Genomic DNA, 20,779 nt, shown 5'->3' with positions numbered 1-20,779 from the left:
AATCTGGCAAGTTATAACATTGGAAAGGAAAATAAACTTGAAAATGGTTTTTAGGGGTTCACAAAATTTGAGGATTTATCAATTTAATAATTTAAATGATCTAAGGGTGCAGGACTTCAGAAATAATTTAGTAGGATTTAAGAATATTGAAATTTCGAAATTTTTTAACTAACAAATTGTCAGGGTTACATTATCAATGTCAAAACCCGAAACTGCTGTCCCTCCACTCGTCATCCGAAGGAAGCCTACGTAGCACCCGAGTGTCCACATTATCACTTGGTGTCCGCTACACCTTTCGAAGAACCATCGATCCACGGAAAATTCGATAATCAGAAAAGTAGAGCGAACTCTTCGTTGTTCACCAAAATATCCACGAATGGGGTTTGTCACAATAACAGGATACACGTTCTCCTTCGACTCACCTCTTGTCTATCGTATTTTTCTATCGACGAATGTCCTGTTTCGGAGCAGGGAGCACGAGTGACCCGTGATCTAGGATGATCGGGACGTTCGATCCACGCGTCGGATCCACCAAGCTAACCGATGAGAGTGTTAAAACAGACGAGGCGCCTCGCTACGACCCTTTTATACCGACTTACCTCCACCTTCCTCGTTCTCGTTCGTCGTCCTCTTTCCTGATCGTGTACTACACCTTTTTCGTGCTCTCCACGTGGCTCATTGCGTTTTCTTCCTTTCTTCGGGACGAGCGTTCCACCACAATTTACGACACTTGGACCCCTCACGATTAATTAGACGCCCCATTAGAATGTTTCTAAGAATTTATTAGTTTATAGTAGCCCAATTTTCACCAGGACTAGATCTTTCTTCGATGACCTTCGTTATACAATTTGTAAATATTTCTTCTTTTTGCGCTGAATTTTTTGTACTTTTTTAAGGAACATTTTTTGAGAATTATTTATTTATTTATGGGTTTAGTAGTTCAATTTTTAGTGGTACTGTTTTCTAAATATTTCTTCTTTACTCTTTTGTGCTGAATTTTTTTTACTTTTTTAAGGAGCAATTTTTGAGAATTATTTATTTATTTATGGGTTTAGTGATTCAATAATTGACCTCCATGGTACTATTTTTTAAATATTTCTTCTTTTTGTGCTGAATTCTTTTTATTTCTTCAAGGAGTAATTTTTTAGAATTATTTATTTAATTTACAGATTTTTTTATGTAACAATTAATCTTTGTTGTACAATTTTGTCAATGTTCTTTTTTATTTTCTTAATATTTAGTTGTGAAGTCTTTTTACATTTTTGATTTATCACTTCTTGTTAATATTTAATTTTTTGTTTAATTGTAATTCTTAAATACAAGGATAAGTCTAAATGTAATGTAATGTCTAATTTGTTAGTTGTTTTTAATGTAATGTGATGTCTAATTTGTTAGTCTTTTTTAATGTAATGTATTGTCTAATTTGTTAGTCTTTCTTAATGTATTTTGTTGTCTTTCTCAGTATTTAATTTTTAAGTTCTTTTGTTTATAATCTTTTGGATCTCATTAGTTAATTTTTGACCATTTTTAATATTCACGACTATGTAACAATTTGCTTAATTTATAAATATTGCAGTTGAAGTGCAGTTAACTTATAAATATATTGTAGCAAAGTTGTTAAAAATTCTGCAAGTTTTAACAACAATCAAAGATGTAAATATCCTGTCTTCACTTCAAAAAATCAACTTATAATTTACTTACACCAAACGAATGAAGAGTATTTAAAAAATTTCATTTATAACAAATGAATTTTATTTACAATAAATAAACACAGTTTAAATTGAAATATTTTTTTCAGAACAACGAATGATTTGATGCGTCAAGTGCCGCCATTAGCATCGTGTAGCTACCACTCTACAGAGGAAGTTTGGACTTGCTTTCATTTTCTCGCAATTAATTCTCAAAAGATGCTCTACTCTGACAGTCTAATTCGACGACTACGTCAAAGCTCACATCGCAGAATAATAAAAAAGTGGAAGACTGAAATGTATCTCAGAAAAATGCGATAGCTAGAAGCATTTGATACAACGGATGCGAGGGATATGATCTATTATAGTTAAAGCGAAGAGGAAGCTGCCTGGTATTTACAGTTAGATGATCGCTCCAGCAATCAGGCGTTGCTTTCGCTCCTTGTCCTCAAACAGAATTCCGGATTTTCGTTCACCTGACATCGTACCGTTCTCCGTTTACATATCTTTGCGTACTTTCGATTAAATTTGCTAGGCTCTTCGAAAAACTCGTTTGCGTTTTATCATCAGAACTGACGTTTGATAGTGGCGACTCTAAAATAATACTTGATAGATTGTTTATAAGTTTTAACTAGTAATTTTAATATTTTATTTTGATGTGTGACCTGAATGCAACTGTGGGAAAGTTGCAAAACTTTTGAAGAGAAATGACAATGCAGGGCGTTGAATTGCTTCAATAACATGTGAATATAAAATGCGAATTTGTAAGATGCTCAAAAGTTGAATAATTTTGTAACTAAACAGTGATTTATAGTATGGAGCTTGTATAGGAAAATTGTTACAATTTATAAGTTAATATAAAAATGTTATAATAGTTCTTTAGGTCTGAGACATTATGAATTAATGTAAAAAAGTAAATATTGAAATCTAAAAATTTTAATACAAATTTTGTGCTACTCTAGAAATAGAATGAAATAGGATTACAATCATTATTATAAGAAACATCATTATTAGGAAAGTATTTTTCAATGTACTAGTAATGTTCATCTTCCTTTTTTCCAAATAATGTTTGTGATATTTACTTAATTAATTTAGTTTGAACCAACAATGTTAACTTTATGTGGCTTTAAGTAATAATCAATTGAGTTTGCCATTAATTAATATTCATTTTGTTAGTCACTATTTCGCAAAAAAATGTGTGTGTTAAAAATATTTGTGAGTTATCAAAATGAAATTGTAAGTAGTAGAATCTTTTGAATTTAGTGAGTGATTAAACATTTCCTAGGGAAATTATAAATAATTATAAATTGATATATAATTGTACATAATCATAATTTTAAGTAATTAAGTAGTGAAACTTGTAAATGCTTAAACTTTTCCTGGGGAAATTTCTGCGTAACTAGATTATTTCTAGAGTGATTTTTAAATAATTAAATCTCTCCTACAGAAAATAATTTAATCTCTCCTAGAGAACATTTCTGTCTCTTCAGAATTCATTTTGTCTTAAAGAAATGTGTGAATGTTCAAATCTTCCTTAGGGGAATTTGAAAGCAATTAGGACTTGGTTAGGTAAATTTTAAATAGTGAGACCTTCCTCAGAAAAAGTTTCAAACACTGTAATTCTTCCTAGGCAAAATTGTGAAAAGTGAAACCTTCCTCAGGAAAAAATATTCAGATTTGAAGAAGTAGTAAGATAAAATCTTACCAAAGAATGATAAGAAATAACACTCCCTTGAGGAAAAATTGTAAGCTATGGTCTCCTTGCGAAAACTAGGAGTTATGTATCCTTTTATAAAGAAAATCGCAATTTATGGATCTCTTCCCAGCAAAAGTTTCAAGTAGCAGAATCTTTCCTCAGAAATCTCAAGTAACAAAATTTTTCCTAGGCACAAATTTCAAGTACCACTCCTTGCTAAAGAAAGTAACATTATTCCTAAAGAACTAACATTATTCCTTCCAATTTCAGTTAGAAAGATCTTCAGAGAAAAATTGCAAGAACTCTTTCATAGCAAAAGAGGGTAAAATGGCGATGATGGAAGGAATGTTCCTCCTGATAAATGACGTAAACGAAACAGCGAAGCGTGTCAAATAACATAGGATATCAATCGAAGTAATGTTCGTTTATTGTCGTTCCAATTTCTGTCTCGTGTCCGCGCATTCAGCCAACATTTTATGCGATCCGCGAGTCCGTAAGGATCAGCGTGTCCGTCTCGACTCTCCATTCGATTGGAATATGGGATTTGGTGTCACAACGCGCCAAGGAAGTAGTCCGCTTCGTGAATTAGTAATCAGGATGTGTGCTGCGACTGACGAACACATTTTTCGTGTAGACACTCCGAGGAGGTGGCAAAGAGGAAATCGAGGGAGAGTAGAAGAGAGGAAGATAGAAGGCGGAGATGGAAAGAAGAAATTGAAGGAAAGAAGGCCGATGACGAGATGAAAAATTGAAAGAGAAAGTAAAAAGGAGAAACAGAGAGAGGAAGAGAGAACAGGTGAGAGCCGTTATTAATGGTCGTGAAGATGAAGAACAGTATAAATAGAAGAAGTAGAAAACGAGAGTAACGAGATGAGATGATAATTGTTTCTTTTTGTTTGCAGATAGATGCAAGGAAGAAAGGAGAGAGAAACGATGAAAGAAGAGAGTAAAAGGATATTTAATTAAATAAATAATTAAGGAACAATTGTATTTGGCACACGTTAATGAAGAAAAGAAGAAAATGGAAATAGATATGAGTTCTAATGAAAAGGCGCAGGAAAATTTATGTGAGCATGGATGAAAAATAAATGACGAGTGGGGGATAGAAGAAAAGAGAAAAAGGAGGGAAACGGTAAAAGCGTGAATCGTGGAACGATATAAGGTGTTCCACACTGGAATTCTTGACTGTGTCATTCGCCCCAAGAATGTCATTCATTATTCATTGAATGGGCGAGAATGTACTGCCCCCAAATTGCGTTCTTGTACAGTTTTATTGAAAATTCAAGTTCGCAACAGTACTGTTCAAATTATTTAATATTCTTCTTCGAATTACAAAAAGTTTCTACAATCTTTTACAGTCTACAAATTTGCAAACGCAAATGAAAATTGCAAGTTATTATGCTTTTATTAATAATTTTATATTTTTGAGTATACTGTAATAAAGCCAGCTTTGAAAGTTTTCTTATTATAAAAAATAATTTTCTAAAATTAAAAATTGATTAACTCGAAATATTTAGAATGAGATTACATTTATGCCTACTTTGTTTTAAAATACTGCCAATTTGTTAAATTAATGTCTTTGATACAAAACTATGCTAATAATTTAAGTACTGTTCTTACTTGACTTTAATATCACATTTTTGTATCTCGTTTTAAAATCGAAACCGCGCCATCTAACGATGATTATTTTGAACTAAAAATACTGTAATAGAGTAGCATGAAAGCGGAGGAGGTATTCACAGGAGCGCATCAAATATTTTTCATACCCCACTCACACAAAACAAAATCAAGAACCTCCTTACAAAAATAAGAATCATGATATTTTTCAAACAACTACAGTTTCGAAACAGAATTAATTCATATTACTTTATCTTTAAATTACAGAGAGTATAAAATGAAAATAAAAAAACAATAGTGAACCCTAGACGTGTGCCCATTCTGTCTAGTGATAAACACGACCCTGATAGTGTTTGACAGTTACACTTGTTCGTCTTTTTAATGACACTGCTTGCACTTTAACGTCTTAAAAATTGTTCAATATTAAAAATTTTTAATTATTACAAGAACTTAATTGACAGTTTTGACAAGTTATACTCGAATGGTTTATAAACTATTTAATTCTGGTAACAAGTACTGTTGTCATTAATTATACAGAATAATACATTCTTTTGACAGTATTAACATTTTATAGTATTAATGGGATTATTTACGTTATATACAGGTAGTGGTTTGTTATTTATTTATTAACTATCATAAAATATGTTTCTTGCATTATAATCATTAATCTTCAAAATAATTTAATATATTAATTACAATAATTATGTTCCATAGTTTTAAGTACATGTATTGCAATTATAACGGCACAAACATCTATAATGTCTTCGACTTGTAAAAATCATGCATGCCAAAGTCTCTCTGTTTCTTGCAACGACTTCACAAAAGATTTTTATAAAGTGAGTAAAAATACTATAAGATTCGATGAAATAAGATGTATATAAATTATATTGTAATGTAACATAAAGTATCATGAGTTTATTCAAACTTCAATTAACCCGTTTTAGGAATTATCTGCTACTACTACTGAAAATATTGTAAGCTCACCATTAAGTATACATATGATATTATCTTTACTTTCTCATGGGGCAGGAGGTGAAACTCTTGATGAAATGTTGCATGGTATCCGTTACCATTACAAAGATTTAATACAAGATGCATATAAATCTTTAATAGCACAATTAAATGTAAGGATATTAATAATGTGATAAACAAAAATAAATGTGATATGGTCAATAATTTACATACTTATAAGGAGCTGACAGCCATTAAACTATATATTGCAAATGCAATATGTGTGCAAGATGGATTTGAATTACTACCAGAATTTTCAATGGTAGCAACAGAAGCGTATCAATCTGAGGTTTTAACAATGGATTTTGAAAGCAAAGCAGATGCAACTAATGAAATCAATCAATGGATAAAAACAAAAACAAATAATAAAATATCCAATCTTATATCTGAGGGTAAATTCTTTTAACATTACAAGAAAACTTATATATTAATGTAATAGAAATAATCTTTTTTTAATATAGATAGTATTGATGATGACATGAAATTGATAATGATCAATGCAATTTATTTTAATGGTAATTGGTTACATAAATTTGATAAACAAAATACACAGAATAGAGTATTTTATGTTGCAAAAGACCAAAAAAAATTTATACCAACAATGTTCAATAAATCCAAGTATAATTATGGTAAAATACCAACATTGCATGCAAAGTTTATCGAAATTCCGTACATGGTACGTTCACATATTTAGTGTTGCATATCAGAAATTTACACCATATCTTACAGAATACGAACATCGTAATGACAATAGTATTACCTGATGAAGTTGATGGCCTTACAAATTTACAAAGTAATTTTTCGTGGGAAATACTTAAAAATGCATCTCGTTCCAATAACGATGTCGAATTATATCTTCCGAAGTTTAAAATAGAATTTACAGTAGACTTGGAAAATACTTTACGCGCGGTATGAATAATACTTCATGTACTAAATATTCGAAGAAACCACGCGTCACTTACATTGCTGAATTTTAGCTGCGCATGAATAAAATGTTTGAAGATGATGCAAATTTTAATCGCATTTCAAAGAGACCATTGAAAGTTAGCAAAATTTTGCATAAAGCTATAATAGAAGTTAACGAAGCAGGTACTGAAGCTGCAGCCGCAACAGGTGTGTTAAAGGTAAACATAATGAAATTACACTTTCCGTAACATCATTGTTTTATTTCAGTTATTAATATGAGAGTTCGCCGAATGATTGACATGCCGGAAGAATTCTTTGTCGATCGACCTTTTATGTTCATAATTGAACATAAACAAAATAACATACCACTCTTTATTGGAAGTATAAAAGATATAAAAGCTACACCTCAAAAAGATGAATTATAAATAATTATTTACAAGTTTATAAAAAATACTTGCTTTAAGATAAATCGCACATTTTAAAAATATATGCACACAATTGATTACATGATTCACTCATTTTGTAAAGATCAGATAATATAAAATTTGATATAAATATAAAAAACTCTATATAAGAAACATGATTGATAATTAAATTACTTCTTGTGAAAAATCTTTTAACACCTTATTTAAAGTATTCCTTGATTCTTTTTATTAATTCATCTTTTTTACCAGTTGTTTTCAAACACAGATTTTGTAAAACTCCTTTTAACTGTGGCATAGTCAATTTTTGTATCTGTGAAAGTGAATAAATTTTTAACTAATATTTTTATTCTAAATTTTAATTGTCGATGTTTAAATAATTATTTATATTATTACCTGCCCATCCTTCACAAGTTTCTTTATTTCATCTGGATTGTCTAAGTCAGTGTTTTCTGTGGCTTTTTTCACTCTTTTTTTAGGCGATTCAACAACTGTACTATTCGTGTCCTCACTAAATATTTCATCATATTCTTCCAACAAATCTTTTACCTTTTTACGCATTTCTTCAGTATTAGGAACTGAAATAAAACTTTAATTATATTAATACTAAGTTTTTACTAAGATATTTAAAATGTTATTCATATACCTGTAGTATCAGGTGGTGGATCCCTTTGCTCTAACCCTAAGGCTAATGTTTCTATTGTCTGAAGTTGGACTTGAAGTTTAGGATTGAAAAACATATTTGGATTATAATCAACACTTAATTTATTTATCATTTTTTCTAGTAATCCAATTCCATTTGCATCAGTTGGAGGTACATTTTTGCTATCATCGTATATGTACTCCATTAAGTGATCATTCAATTTTCGAACATTTTCTGAGAACATAAAATAATATCTTGCTTAAAAAATGGGAATTGTTCTTTTCATTTTTATCACAAGAAATTTATGAGTAATCCAAACATATATATTAAAATATATAAAGTAAAACCTTTAAATGGTATTTTATATAAATAAAATCCTCCGTTTCTTGCATGTGGTATCATAGTATATAAAATTGTTGAAGAATGTCTTCGAATTGTAACAGCACATATTATCATTAAGTCTCTTGAATCACATTTACTAAGTAATGCTCCAAATAATAATTTTTGATCTAAAATAAAAAAAATTTATGCAATGTTATTTGTATACAAACATTTGCAGTTCATCGAATTTGCAACTAGCATTACCCTTATTATTAGTTTTAGCAGGTACAACAAAAACTGGAGTTCCAAAATGATACAATGGATGATAAGAAATAGGTTTTATGCAAATTAAATCAATGCCTGGCTCACGCACTGCGCATAAAGATCTCACCTCCGCTAATTTAAAATATATGTTTTCACCACCAAATGTTTGATACTTTTGAATATCCATTTCTAAAACAGGAGATATTTTTTGCTCATCTTCATCGTCTTTTGCTTCCTCCTGCAACATTGAGATACAACAAATTATTAGAAAATGTAGTATAAAAAAGATATGTCATAACAAAATGCACACCTTATCATCATTTTCGTTGGCTATTTGTAAATATGTGTATGAAGTTAAAGGAGTACTTGTTGCTTTACTTATATTCTTCTTTTTCAAATATTCTGTTTTACTGAAATGAATTTTTGTTTTAAATTTAGTACATTTCTAACTGCATTTAATTTATGCAAAACCATGTTGCAGATATAAATAAAATTTTGTTTCTTACACGCAAAGGTTGCAAAGAGATATGTCTACATTCGCATTTTCTCCAATTCTCCAAGGAAGCTTTGCCATATTTCTAGATGGTAATTTAATTTGCTGTACTATGTCTTTCAAGGACATTCTTTCATAATCATCAGGATCTATTTTTTCAGATAACATTTCTAAATCTTTATAAAATATATCATGATTCCATTTTTCACCCAAACCAACAACGAACAATTGCAGTTCTATGTCATTGTAACTTTGTACTTTTAGTCTTATTCTGTGTTTTTCATTACTATTCGTCATTGGTGGATCATCCTGACAGGTAAAAAGAATTACTTTGCGTATTGGCATAGTGATAGTGACAGTTGTAAATATTCGAGCTGCATCCCACAGAACATCATGTAAGGGATAAGCCGTAGTAGAAGCAATATTTTTATAGTGTTTCCATTTTCCTCCTTCATCTATGTACAAAATTTTAATAAAATTTTCTTCCGTGTTAACTCAATGTAAAATCCTTATCATTATAAAAACTTAGTTCAAAATTATTTTACAATTTACAGTATTAAATACTTACCTATTTCAATTATTTTGTTAAGATCATCCACTGAGACAAGATTAAATTTCTGTAAGGTTTTAACATGTTTTGTTTCTGAATCCGTGTCTGATTCCTCAGTGCCAAATAAAAGTAAACCCATCCAATCTTGTCTACTCCAACTTAATTTTTGCTTGAGAACTTCTTTATATTGCTAAATTAAATATTAAATAATAAAATATATTTAATGCAAAGTTAAAAGCATAAAATAATACAAATCGATAACAAATTTCAGTACCCTAATACATTGTAAAAAGTATGGAATTCCTTCATGTGGATCATTTTCAAACATTGGAGGTGTTGCATCAATTATAAAAAGTACACCATCTCGAACACCATAAAGTTCTTTAAAAATGTCTTCATCATTTTCTTCACTTTCCACATCTTCATTGAAAGACGATGACATTTTTTAATTAGATGAACTTTTTATTCTTAATGAGAATGTTAGATATCTTCCTAAAATTCTAAAAATGGTTTTATTTAAATAACTATATTATTATTTTCAGAATATTGAACAGCAATAAAGCACAATATACAGCACATTAATATTTATTGAGTTTTAACTATGTTAAAAATGTTTGAACTAAATCTGTTAAGCTGTCAAATTAATGTATACTTCTTATATATGTAAATACATATACTTATATATTGTACTTTTGCTTCACAGTAGTTGTACAATAAAAATGTTATTACGTGTTATATGAAGGATGCTTTTTCAAAGAGTAGGTACGATCAAATTCTTCTTTTCCCTGTAAAATGAATTAAATGAAATTTTCGAAATTAGTTGTACAAAGCAAATAAAATGAATATTTAAATACAATAAACTTACGATTAGATGTATTTACGAATTTTAAGCATTTTAAGGAATATTCACGTGATATTAATACGTCGTTCTCGTCTTATATCATAGATGGCGAAGTTGTTCAAGTGCCGATAATACAGAACTTAATGTTGTCTTTATTCAGCGAGGAAAACCAACAGAAACAAGTTTAGAAATTATATAGATATTAACTTGTATGAATTTAATTCAACAACATCTAAATGTTGTATTATATTTATCAATTTAATATTTTGTAAGTTTTGTAACGGTAATAAAGATGATGTTAAAGTATAAATGTGCTGTTTGTATTTTTGGAAGATATGCACAGGTAATGTATCACATTATATTTCATAATTTTTAATACTGTATTTCTGGTACATTTATAAAACACTTAACATTTTAATGTTTTTCAGAATAATTTACCTCTGGCATTAGCTCCTATTAATTTTCCACTTTACAATACTACTGTACAATGTAGAGGTATAAAAAAACATTATAATCAGAAGTTTCGTAAAGAGAGGGCTCAAAAATTTATTAAAATTGAACTGCCGAAGTATGATAAGGATGGAAACTTGACCAGAGATGCAGAACGAACTTACATGAAAAAAGCAGGAATTTTGCCAAACAAAGAATGGAATGAAAGACCTCTTCTTATTAGCAGTACGACTCAAATATTTGAATCATACATTGTTCCAGAAGGTGATGGAAAATTTTCTGCTATTACCACTTCGGTACATAATATATTTTGTCTTTATTTTGTTGATATTAGTAAACATTACATTTCTATGATTGTTATTATATACACTTATTACTTTTATGTTGAATATTTAGGGTGCAAAACAAAAGGTTGAACTTATAGAGAAAAAGAGTAAATCTTATCTATCTATCAGAAAAATTAGATCATATGATGATAATTTTTCAACAAAGACATTCGGAGAGGAAGCTTTTGAGATTTACAAAAAAGCTCATGAAGCTTTAGCTAAGTAAGGCATATTTGTTTTACATTACTTTTTTCTATACCAAACTGTTAATTTGCAACATTACTTATTACATTTACTCTGCAATATTATTGCTAATTAATTAAATTAAACTTAATTCTGTTTTCAGTAAAGATGAAGATGAATTGCTACAATATGTAACTGAACATGCATATCCTGTAGGTTCCATATTTTTTAATTTACTATCATTATTTCATATTCTGCTACATGAATGTGCTAACAAATAATCAATTTTAGATGATGACACATAACACGATGGATAAAACAATTGTATGGAAGTTCTTAGAATCCTTGGAGCCACCACGTATTGTGCATGCAAGAAACACAAGTCTTATATCAAAAGAGAACGAATTTGGCCAAGTAACTGTTCGCTTTCATACACAACAGGTTTGAAAATAAATTTCATTGCCCTCACAATATATTTATTGTGTTTGTGTCATTACATACAAAATTATTTTTCAGATATTGTGCATTTATGACAGATTTGGAAGAGTGTTGATGGGTAGTGAGACAGTGAAAAAAGATGTTCTAGATTATGTAGTATTTGAGAAACATTTATCTAATGTGTATGGTAAATGGAGGATACATGCCAAGATTATACCAAAATGGATGACACCAGAACAACCATCAACAAAGACTTATATTATGTCAAAAGAAAAGCCAGAAGATCCACCAACTGCTGTTGAATCAGTTGCTCAAACAGTACCTCCTGAAAGTTTGGACGCTAAGCTCTAATAACTCAATGTATAATAAACTAATTGTTTAACATTGAGTGTTCTTATTAATACGCAACTAAAATATTTTGACGAAGTAGTGATAATGCCCGAACGTATAGAAGTCTTGTCACAACTGTAGTAGTGAAATATCAAATTTTCAAGCACAAAGATCATAAAAGCAATTAACCACTTGGACTACTTGGATTAAAGAGAAGTGTATGTTAGAGTTTATTTTCGTTTTGATGATATTTTATCAGGATCACCGATATGTACCTTATAACGATACATGAATTATTATATCTAATGCATGTCATTATTGCAGAACCAATCTGTATTTAATATCTCTTCCTTGTGTTCATTCTATGAAAGCAATTAACGAGTAATTTTTTATATCGATTGCAAAAGGTTTTAGTCTTCAGATATTTATTTCTAATAGTGTACATAATTATTGAAATTATACGTTATTAGGTTCACTTTAATTACTTACTGCATGTTGCAATTATGCTACATTATATTATAGTTTGTGATATCGTGCTTTTATAATTGTCGATACACTGATGTTGTATCACAGAATTCAAGGTTTACGTTACTTATATTCTACAACATGAAATTTATTGTTTGAGAATAGTAATAACAAATATGATATTTTATAATCTGCTGCTTTTTCTTTGTAAAGAGGATCTATTTGAGGACTTATATAACAAAATATAAATACAAGTGTTATTACAATTGTAGATAGTTTTTATAAGCAAGAAGTTACATTTTTTGGACATAAATAATATTTTATAAAAACCAGAAAAATACAGGTTCAGTCAAAGAACAATAATCCAGAATGACTTCATCTTAGGAAGTATTCAATCTTAGATGCATTATCCTTAGAGCAATTAGATATTGCAAAACAGTCAATCCTTAAACACTTAAAGCAATCAGATATTATAAAACAGTCAATCCTTAAACACTTAAAGCAATCAGATATTATAAAACAGTCAAACTTATCAGTATCCTCTGAAGGTATTGGACCTCTGATTAAACAATCCTATCCTCTTCGTCCTCCTTCTAGTCGGCTTGACTTTTGACTTCTCCAACGATGAAATATCAGTCTGCTCGTTAAAATAGATATATATCATATTTTCCAGCATAAATACCAGAAGCGTTATTAACCATCCAATGCCAAATACAATTAGAACTAAATACACTTCCGTCATGTTGATCGGCTCTACCCCAGGTTCGAACTTCTCTTCCACGTTCTTTGATTCTATCCAGCGTTCTCTCAACAGCTTTATGATTCCACCTTCATGTAGCTTTAATATTCTGCAAAAAATTGTATGTTATAATTATCTGTAGAAGAATTATTGTCATATTTTATGTCACAAATTATTTACATCAGATCTACAGTCTTCCAGTACTCGAAATTCCGTGCAACTCCAGAAGTTATCCACGACTCGAATACGTGTGGTCCCACAGGAGTCAGAGGACAGATGAACAATCCAGCTGCTTTCTTTCTGTCTTCAGCTTGCAATATAGCGTATTTCTTGCGCGTTGAACATCCCGTTGTGTATAAATCTTCTATCGTTGGTACAATAACATATCGGTTCATGTCATACACTTTTCCAAACATTGGATTTCTCTAAATACAAAATCATACCTTTCTCTAAAATCAGGTGGAATTTGCACATTTGGAATTTTAGAAAGGGACATATTCAATATTGAATTGTTCAATAATATATTGAAATATTCAGTATTAAAGAAGAAAGCTTATTTGACCGAACAAGTGTAACATGATAGACAATTTATTTTGTAGTTTTGTTACCTTTAATACTTGTTCATGAACAGAACCCGATACCGCAACAACGTTGTACGCAGTTCTCTCCAATAGTGTGTCCACATCGTCAAAAGGTGGTGAAGCAGTAATTTGTGATAAGTACTCGAACACGAATGCTCCGAATGCAGTTCTAATTAACAGGGAAAATATACCTAAACACAGTTCCACTATGCAGGAGCTTATGGAGGAACTGTCTGGAAGGTAGCCTGCAATGTTAACGTAATTTCTGAAAGTCAAGTATTTTTAAAATATTCTGAAGTAGTTTCACAAGAATTTTAATGAGACATTACTACATATAATTTAACACTTTGCACTCGAGAGCTTAGGAGCCATTTAAGATTTGTCTTCAAACTCGAGGGCTTAGGAGCCATTTAAGATTTGTCTTCAAACTTGAGAACTCCGCTATGGAGACATTACAAATAATTTTCAGTTCATAACATAAAGACAATAACTTTTCTTTTAATGCACAAATCACTTACTCATATGTGAATACAATTTTTCTATGAAACTCCTATGAAACTTTTTCTTGAAGCTCCTACGAGTTGTTGGTGGTATGAATGAATATAAGCTTCGAGTGCAAAGAGGTAAACATGGCAAATTTTAAACTATCGCACAATTATTCATTTTTATGGAAAAACCTAGCATATGAATATCAAATCTTGAAGATCTTAGCAACGTCAATGTATTAGTTCTTCTTACTTTGGTCGCAATAAATCATTCCAAAATTGTAGAAAAGATGATCGCTCAAGTCTGCCTCGTACTTCTGGTGAGTAAGGATTGTTCCTACGGTTTCGGAAACGTAGCTACACGCGCTTATCAGAAAATACATCCACAGAATCGCGTGCCAGAGATCCAGGGAGAATAATTTCAACATCCAAAGAGAGTCGTATTTGTCTTCTCGCTGGATGTACAACTTGGACCTGTATTTTAATTTCAGATTAAATATTTGTGAAGTTATAATATTTCTTCTTCATCTTTCTCAACATGAAACAAAACTTCTGAGTAGTTTAATAATAATTAATCTGGTAGTGATTATTGATAAGACTATTTTTCTTTCAATTAATTATTTGTAAATCATTTGTAAGTCACATATTCATAATGGATCATTACTTATAAAATATGAAGTATAAATGTGTAGTATACTATTGTGTATAAGTTAAATATTATATAACAACTAAATAGTATAAAATACCACAGGAAAAAATTAAAATACCACAAGAAAAAATTGTATGCATCTAACCATGGAAATTATTAAAAGTAATAATTATGCAAATATAATTATATACAATAACGTCAGTCAAACATAAGAATTACTAATGTAATTATTAATATACTTGTGCTGGTACCATACTTTTTAATAAGTCATAACATCTCAGACAAACTGTCTCTTCTACTAACTTAAACTGTTTTCATACTTCTTTAATATAATTATAAATAATAATTCTGCTTTCTGAAAATATTTCAACTAACTTTGTTACCCATAATGGCATAGTAAGCCTAACAGCACGAGATCGTCCATAAGCTTCCACCCTCGGTATTACATCCGTATTATTAATCTGAGTAACTTGTAACAAATCACCATCATCATCTTTAGTGAGGTATATTTCCAATCTCCGTTCTTCCGTGAGAATTGGCTTCAACCTAATACGTTCAAATTCAGTTTACACATTATATATTCTACATAACAATATGATTATACTAACGTAAAATTTAAGTGATCAGCTAAAATACTCCACAATTCACCAATCGCGCCACTCACTTTTCTTCCGTTTTCTTCGGTGTTGACCAGATTGGTCATCTGCAAATTAAAATTTTATGAAAAATAAGCAAACTAGCAATTATTAACATTGGAGAGAATAAATGTTTGTCCTAGAATTTTAATTTATAGACAACTTTTTTGGGAAGAGTTTTGAAACATTGTCGATGCAATTTTGAACGTTGAAAACGAGAATACTTCTAAACAGAAATGCGAGTTCTACAAAAAACAAGGTATTAAGCAATGTTATATCAGTGGAGTTCAGTACAGTCTTAACTGTTAAAAAGTCTACCAAGAAATTATTTCTTTACCTCGTAATATGAGAAACGAATAATTTTCCCTTGGAAGTTGTGCGTCTCCTGTTCTCGGCTTTTCAAGAAAACCTCCTGCTTCCTTTCGCCGAAAGACGGAATACCGAAGATGGGCACAAAATTCCCACTTTTCTTGTTCCACATCACTCCCTTCACGGATTCAGCAGTTTTCAAGAGTTCTAGAGTTATCAAAAACATTAGTAACCCTCTCATTAAAGCTGGTCTGGACGATATCGTTTTACAGCAAAACTGAGTGCAACAGTGTTTATTCTCCTCTTAACGATGCGTTATCAAGATTCACAGTCCTTATAACGATGTGTGGATTATCGTAATATCTCATGTTTTCATGCTGCCTATGCATGCGAATCGGACATTAATTCTATAATTAGAATACATTTTATATTTCTTCCTGGTGCCCGATTTATTCGATGCGATTAAGATAGTTACATACAGCGATATTCGATTTCAAGAGGGTTTCAGTTCTCAATTATTTGTTTTCTGTACTATAAATATTGCTATAGATATTTTATCGAAGTTACACGGAAACGTTCTTCGGTTTGTTTTAATTTTATATTGTACACTGTATTATAATACACTTGTCTTTCTACAATGATTCATTTGCTTCATAGTTCATGTATCTCACAGCTACTTACATTATTAGAGAATTGTGTGCATTAAAAAAGCAAGGTGTTTAGTCTCAAGACAAGTTGTCAGTTTTACAATATATTCAGGTTATCAGATATATACAGATTTCTTAGAGAATTACAGTACTTCAAATGCGTACAATTATATTATATTGTTGTAAATACATCAATAATTGTATTGAAGAAAGTAAATTTTAAGAAGCGACATCATATACCTAAATATGTAGAAGCCTTATCGGTAATAATTACAGTAATACAATTGCACCTAAAAGAACATTAAAATATTATAAATACCATAAAACTAATATTGTACGTTTCACATATTCTGCAACGTACCGAGCGTACTACAAAATGGCTGGCCATAAAATTCTCGCAATCATTACTCTCCTCAGATTGAACAAGAGTACTAAAACAGTAGAAATACCAACAGAATATCCAATAGACAGTTTAGTCTAAAGATAATATTACTTCATCCTTACAGACATCAGACCTTAACTTCAGTGGTGCTAAGTTAAAGTACTAGTTAACTACTAGTTCTAAGTTAATTAATATTACAATATTACAACATAAAGTCACGACCAAGTTAAAATTTCCGTTTAGAGTTATCAGATCTTATAGAGGCATTCTTAATCAACCCAATCTTACGGCACCATCTTCTAAGCGTGCCGGATCTTCGCGTACCACGTTCTCGGATCAGCTTCCTCTTCTTCTTACCCTGTTTAATTATGTTTTTTAACGAGAACTTATGATCTTGACGCACACTCTTGACCGTGGATCTATTCCATCGAAGACTAGTCGTTTCGCTCTTATTATAGTAGCGAAATATTAACTTCTCAAATATGAGGACCACAAAAGCTGCTATCCATCCAGCGGCGAGTACACATAGCACTAAATACACTTCCACCATGTTAATTGGCTCTGCTCCACCTTCGTCTTCCGCTTCCACGTTCTTTGATTCTATCCAGCGCTCTTTCATTAGGTTTATTATACCTGATTCGTGTAGCTTTATAATCCTGTGTGATAAAAGAACATTGTAAATGAACATTGTAAATGAAAATTGTAAATGAATTAGAGAATATTATAATATTTTGAATAACAAATAATTTACGTGACGTCTATAGTTCTCCTGTACTCGAAATACAGAGCAACCCCGGAGGTTATTATCGACTCCACTAAAGGTCCTCCCACTGGATTCAATCGGCAAACAAACAGACCAGAAGCTTTCTTCATGTCCTCGCTTTGAAAAATTGTGTAGTGCATCTCTGGTATACATACTGTGTCGTATAATTCTTGCATTGTGTCTACATATACATATCTATTCATTTTGTTGACTCTTGTATAAATGGGCTCCGCTTTTCTCTGAAATTAGGAATCAAATGAATCGTCATTTTGAGGGATTTTGTAAAGCTAGTGTTAATATTGGTGAAGAAGACTTGAAAGACTTTGGAAGACTTTCAAGACTGTGTTGATTAAAGAGTGTTCCGTTCTGTAGTAGGATGGTTGTGATTTACCTTTACCAGGAGATGTTGCAAAGAACCCAACAATATAACAATCTTGTATGAAGTACTATCAAGTAACGAAGCTATGTCATCAAAAGGTGGTGTAGTGGTAACTTGCGATAAGTACTCAAACACGAGTGCACCAAACGCTGTTCTAAGTAATAAGGTAAAAATACCCAAAGACAGTTCCACCATATTTGAACTTAGGGAGTAGCTTTCCGGAAGATAGGCTGTAACGATAATATATTTTATTAAATTACTGTCATATTTTGGTCACTTTTATAAACATTTCTATTATCGAATATTACTGTACTTTAAGTAGGGTACATCTTAAACTATACTTCATTTTTATAGGAAAACTTATTGTATAAGTATCATAACTTGAAGTTATCATTGGTAATATCAGTATCATTGGTAGAAGAAAATTTTGCTTACTCTGGTCACAATAAATCATGGCAAAATTGTATAGAAAATGATCGTTGGCGCTTGCCCAAAGCTTGTAACGTCTAAGGGCGATTTCTGTAACTTGGGTAACATAACTGCAAGCGCTTAGCACAATGTACATCCACAGCATCGCGTTCCAGAGACCCGGGGAGAACAGTTTGAACATCCACATGGATTCGTATTTTACTTCTCGTTTGATGTACAGCCGGGAACTATATTTAATTAATTTTTTAATTCAAAGTTCAAAGCATTTTGTGTACAGACAGTGAAAGTATTAAAAGTCATATATGGACATTTGTGCGTTTTAATCTTGATCCAACAATAACATAAATTATTATATCTATTTTATTATTTTATAGATAGTATTATTATATCTGTTTTAACATACTTATGCTGATGTTTTACTTTTCAATAAACAAAGTCTGAGACTGAGATTTTAATAAAACATTAAAAACAATGAATTTCAATAAAATTGAATAAACTTCCAATAAACTTAAGTTGTGAGTCAAATTTCAGTAAATTTAAGGGTTGTGAATTTTACTATCTTTAAGTTTACTGCAAATAATGGTTACGATCGTAAAAATTTCAACTGACTTGGTCTTATAAAACGGTACAGTGTACCGAAGAACGCGAAGTCGACTTCTATAAGCTTCAACCCTTGGTATCACATCCGTTTCATTCAGCTGCAGAACCCGTAACAAGCCATTATAAATTGGACCACTGACGTTCGCTCCCACTGTCATTTCATCATTGATCATCGGCAGCAACCTGAAATATTTAAATTCAATTTATACATTATATATTCTATATGACAATATGATTACACTAACGTAAAATTTAAGTGATCAGCTAAAATATTCCATAATTCTCCGAACGCTCCGCTCACTCTTGTCCCGTTGTCTTCGGTGTTGAGTAAATTCGTGATCTGCAAATTGAAATTTTATGAAAAAGAAGGAAACACGTAATTATTAACATTGGAGAAGATAAATGTTATATTAAATGGAGAAGATAAAATCCTAGAATTTTAATTTATGGATGACTTTTCTGAGAGGAGTTTTGAAACATTGTCGATGCAATTTTGAACGTTGAAAACGAGAATACTTCTAAACAGAGAATACTTCTTAACCGTTAAAAAGTGTACCAAGAAATTATTTCTTTACCTCGTAATATGAGAAACGAACAATTTTCCCTTGGAAGTTGTGCGTCTCCTGTTCCCGGCTTTTCAAGAAAACCTCCTGCTTTCTCTCGCCGAAAGACGGAATACTGAAGATGGGCACGAAATTCCCACTTTTCTTGTCCCATATCACTCCGTTCACGGATTCAGCAGGTTTCAAGAGTTCTACAGTTATCAAAAACAGTAACGCTCTCGTTAAAACTAATTGGATCATGTTTTGGAATGGAAGTGTACAATAGTTATTCTCCTTTTAACGATACTGTTCTATCAAGATCATGGTCCTTTTAATGATGTATAGATTATCGTGGTATCTCATTGATTTCGTGCCTCCCATGCATGCAAATCGGACATTAATTCCAGGATTAGTCTGAATTTTATATTTCTTCCTGGTACTTTTTTTATTTGATGAACTTATTAAACGGCTTTTATCATAGCGAAGAGAGTTTCGCGCTTTAAATATTTATTTCCGATACTGTTAATATTTATGGAAATTGCGGAGGAAAACATATTATTCAGTTACTTTTAATTATATACAAGTTTGCAGTACTATGATTCACTACCGTTTCCACAATTTTTTTAAAAAATTGTTAAATATTTCATTTAAAAAGAAATTTTTAATTTCCAAAATTTTAGCAAATATTTTATTAATTAATAAGTGGTCATGGGAATAATAAGTTCTCTGTCCAAATTATGCTAACTCGTTCATAGGTGTTTGAATTTATGATAATTTTATTATTTAGTTTTGTTAATATAAAAGAATGTTATACTACTAAAAGAATTTTTGTTCTTCAATAACATTTATATATCATGTTGCTATAATTGCATGTTGCAATTATTTTACATTATTGTATTTCGTGATCCTGGGTTTTCATAATGCATCGGCGATGCATTGATAAATCATTGTATCACGATATCAGAAATTGGGTCACAAGTAGAAATACCGCGCAT

The 20,779-nt window shown here is 30.8% G+C and overlaps 5 protein-coding genes across 6 annotated transcripts; 2 read left to right on the top strand and 3 right to left on the bottom strand.

Annotated features, from left to right (window-relative positions):
- Positions 1-3,089: 3,089 nt before the first annotated feature.
- LOC100877655 (antichymotrypsin-2) lies at positions 3,090-7,496 on the top strand. The gene is made up of 10 exons (XM_012286169.2): positions 3,090-4,180; positions 4,287-4,516; positions 5,269-5,605; positions 5,716-5,837; positions 5,946-6,125; positions 6,194-6,404; positions 6,474-6,688; positions 6,742-6,921; positions 6,990-7,125; positions 7,186-7,496. Exons 3-10 carry the CDS (start codon positions 5,581-5,583, stop codon positions 7,341-7,343), a joined length of 1,227 nt encoding a protein of 408 aa, XP_012141559.2. The 5' UTR covers positions 3,090-4,180; positions 4,287-4,516; positions 5,269-5,580; the 3' UTR covers positions 7,344-7,496.
- LOC100877771 (X-ray repair cross-complementing protein 6) lies at positions 7,158-10,572 on the bottom strand. 2 transcript variants are annotated; one of them, XM_003703382.3, is made up of 11 exons: positions 10,477-10,572; positions 10,341-10,396; positions 9,886-10,111; positions 9,630-9,801; positions 9,075-9,516; positions 8,879-8,978; positions 8,569-8,806; positions 8,331-8,492; positions 7,987-8,217; positions 7,737-7,918; positions 7,158-7,653 (listed from the first exon to the last, which is right to left on the bottom strand). In XM_003703382.3, exons 3-11 carry the CDS (start codon positions 10,051-10,053, stop codon positions 7,543-7,545), a joined length of 1,806 nt encoding a protein of 601 aa, XP_003703430.2. In that variant the 5' UTR covers positions 10,054-10,111; positions 10,341-10,396; positions 10,477-10,572; the 3' UTR covers positions 7,158-7,542. The 2 variants fall into 2 exon arrangements, with proteins under 2 accessions (XP_003703430.2, XP_076396501.1); XM_076540386.1 differs by having other exon boundaries at positions 9,886-10,103.
- Positions 10,573-10,588: 16 nt separating this feature from the next.
- Positions 10,589-12,233, top strand: mRpL45 (mitochondrial ribosomal protein L45). Its single transcript, XM_003703383.3, has 6 exons — positions 10,589-10,795; positions 10,881-11,198; positions 11,299-11,450; positions 11,575-11,623; positions 11,703-11,852; positions 11,928-12,233. The coding sequence occupies exons 1-6, from the start codon at positions 10,745-10,747 to the stop codon at positions 12,198-12,200; spliced, it is 993 nt and encodes a 330-aa protein (XP_003703431.1). The 5' UTR covers positions 10,589-10,744; the 3' UTR covers positions 12,201-12,233.
- Positions 12,234-12,957: 724 nt separating this feature from the next.
- LOC105662586 (uncharacterized) lies at positions 12,958-20,045 on the bottom strand. Its single transcript, XM_012286198.2, has 12 exons — positions 19,818-20,045; positions 19,488-19,582; positions 19,252-19,425; positions 18,649-18,869; positions 18,226-18,443; positions 16,071-16,346; positions 15,707-15,801; positions 15,474-15,644; positions 14,703-14,923; positions 13,992-14,209; positions 13,564-13,808; positions 12,958-13,492 (listed from the first exon to the last, which is right to left on the bottom strand). The coding sequence occupies exons 1-12, from the start codon at positions 20,043-20,045 to the stop codon at positions 13,177-13,179; spliced, it is 2,478 nt and encodes an 825-aa protein (XP_012141588.2). The 3' UTR covers positions 12,958-13,176.
- On the bottom strand, positions 16,977-18,063 carry LOC105662587 (glutamate receptor ionotropic, kainate 2-like). The gene is made up of 2 exons (XM_076540395.1): positions 17,823-18,063; positions 16,977-17,727 (listed from the first exon to the last, which is right to left on the bottom strand). Exons 1-2 carry the CDS (start codon positions 18,035-18,037, stop codon positions 17,298-17,300), a joined length of 645 nt encoding a protein of 214 aa, XP_076396510.1. The 5' UTR covers positions 18,038-18,063; the 3' UTR covers positions 16,977-17,297.
- Positions 20,046-20,779: the final 734 nt, after the last annotated feature.

The sequence above is a fragment of the Megachile rotundata genome, chromosome 15, assembly GCF_050947335.1.
Source record: "Megachile rotundata isolate GNS110a chromosome 15, iyMegRotu1, whole genome shotgun sequence".
Classification (NCBI taxonomy): domain Eukaryota; kingdom Metazoa; phylum Arthropoda; class Insecta; order Hymenoptera; family Megachilidae; genus Megachile; species Megachile rotundata.
Note: the sequence above shows the minus strand (reverse complement) of the source record. Positions and strands in the feature narration are given on the sequence as shown.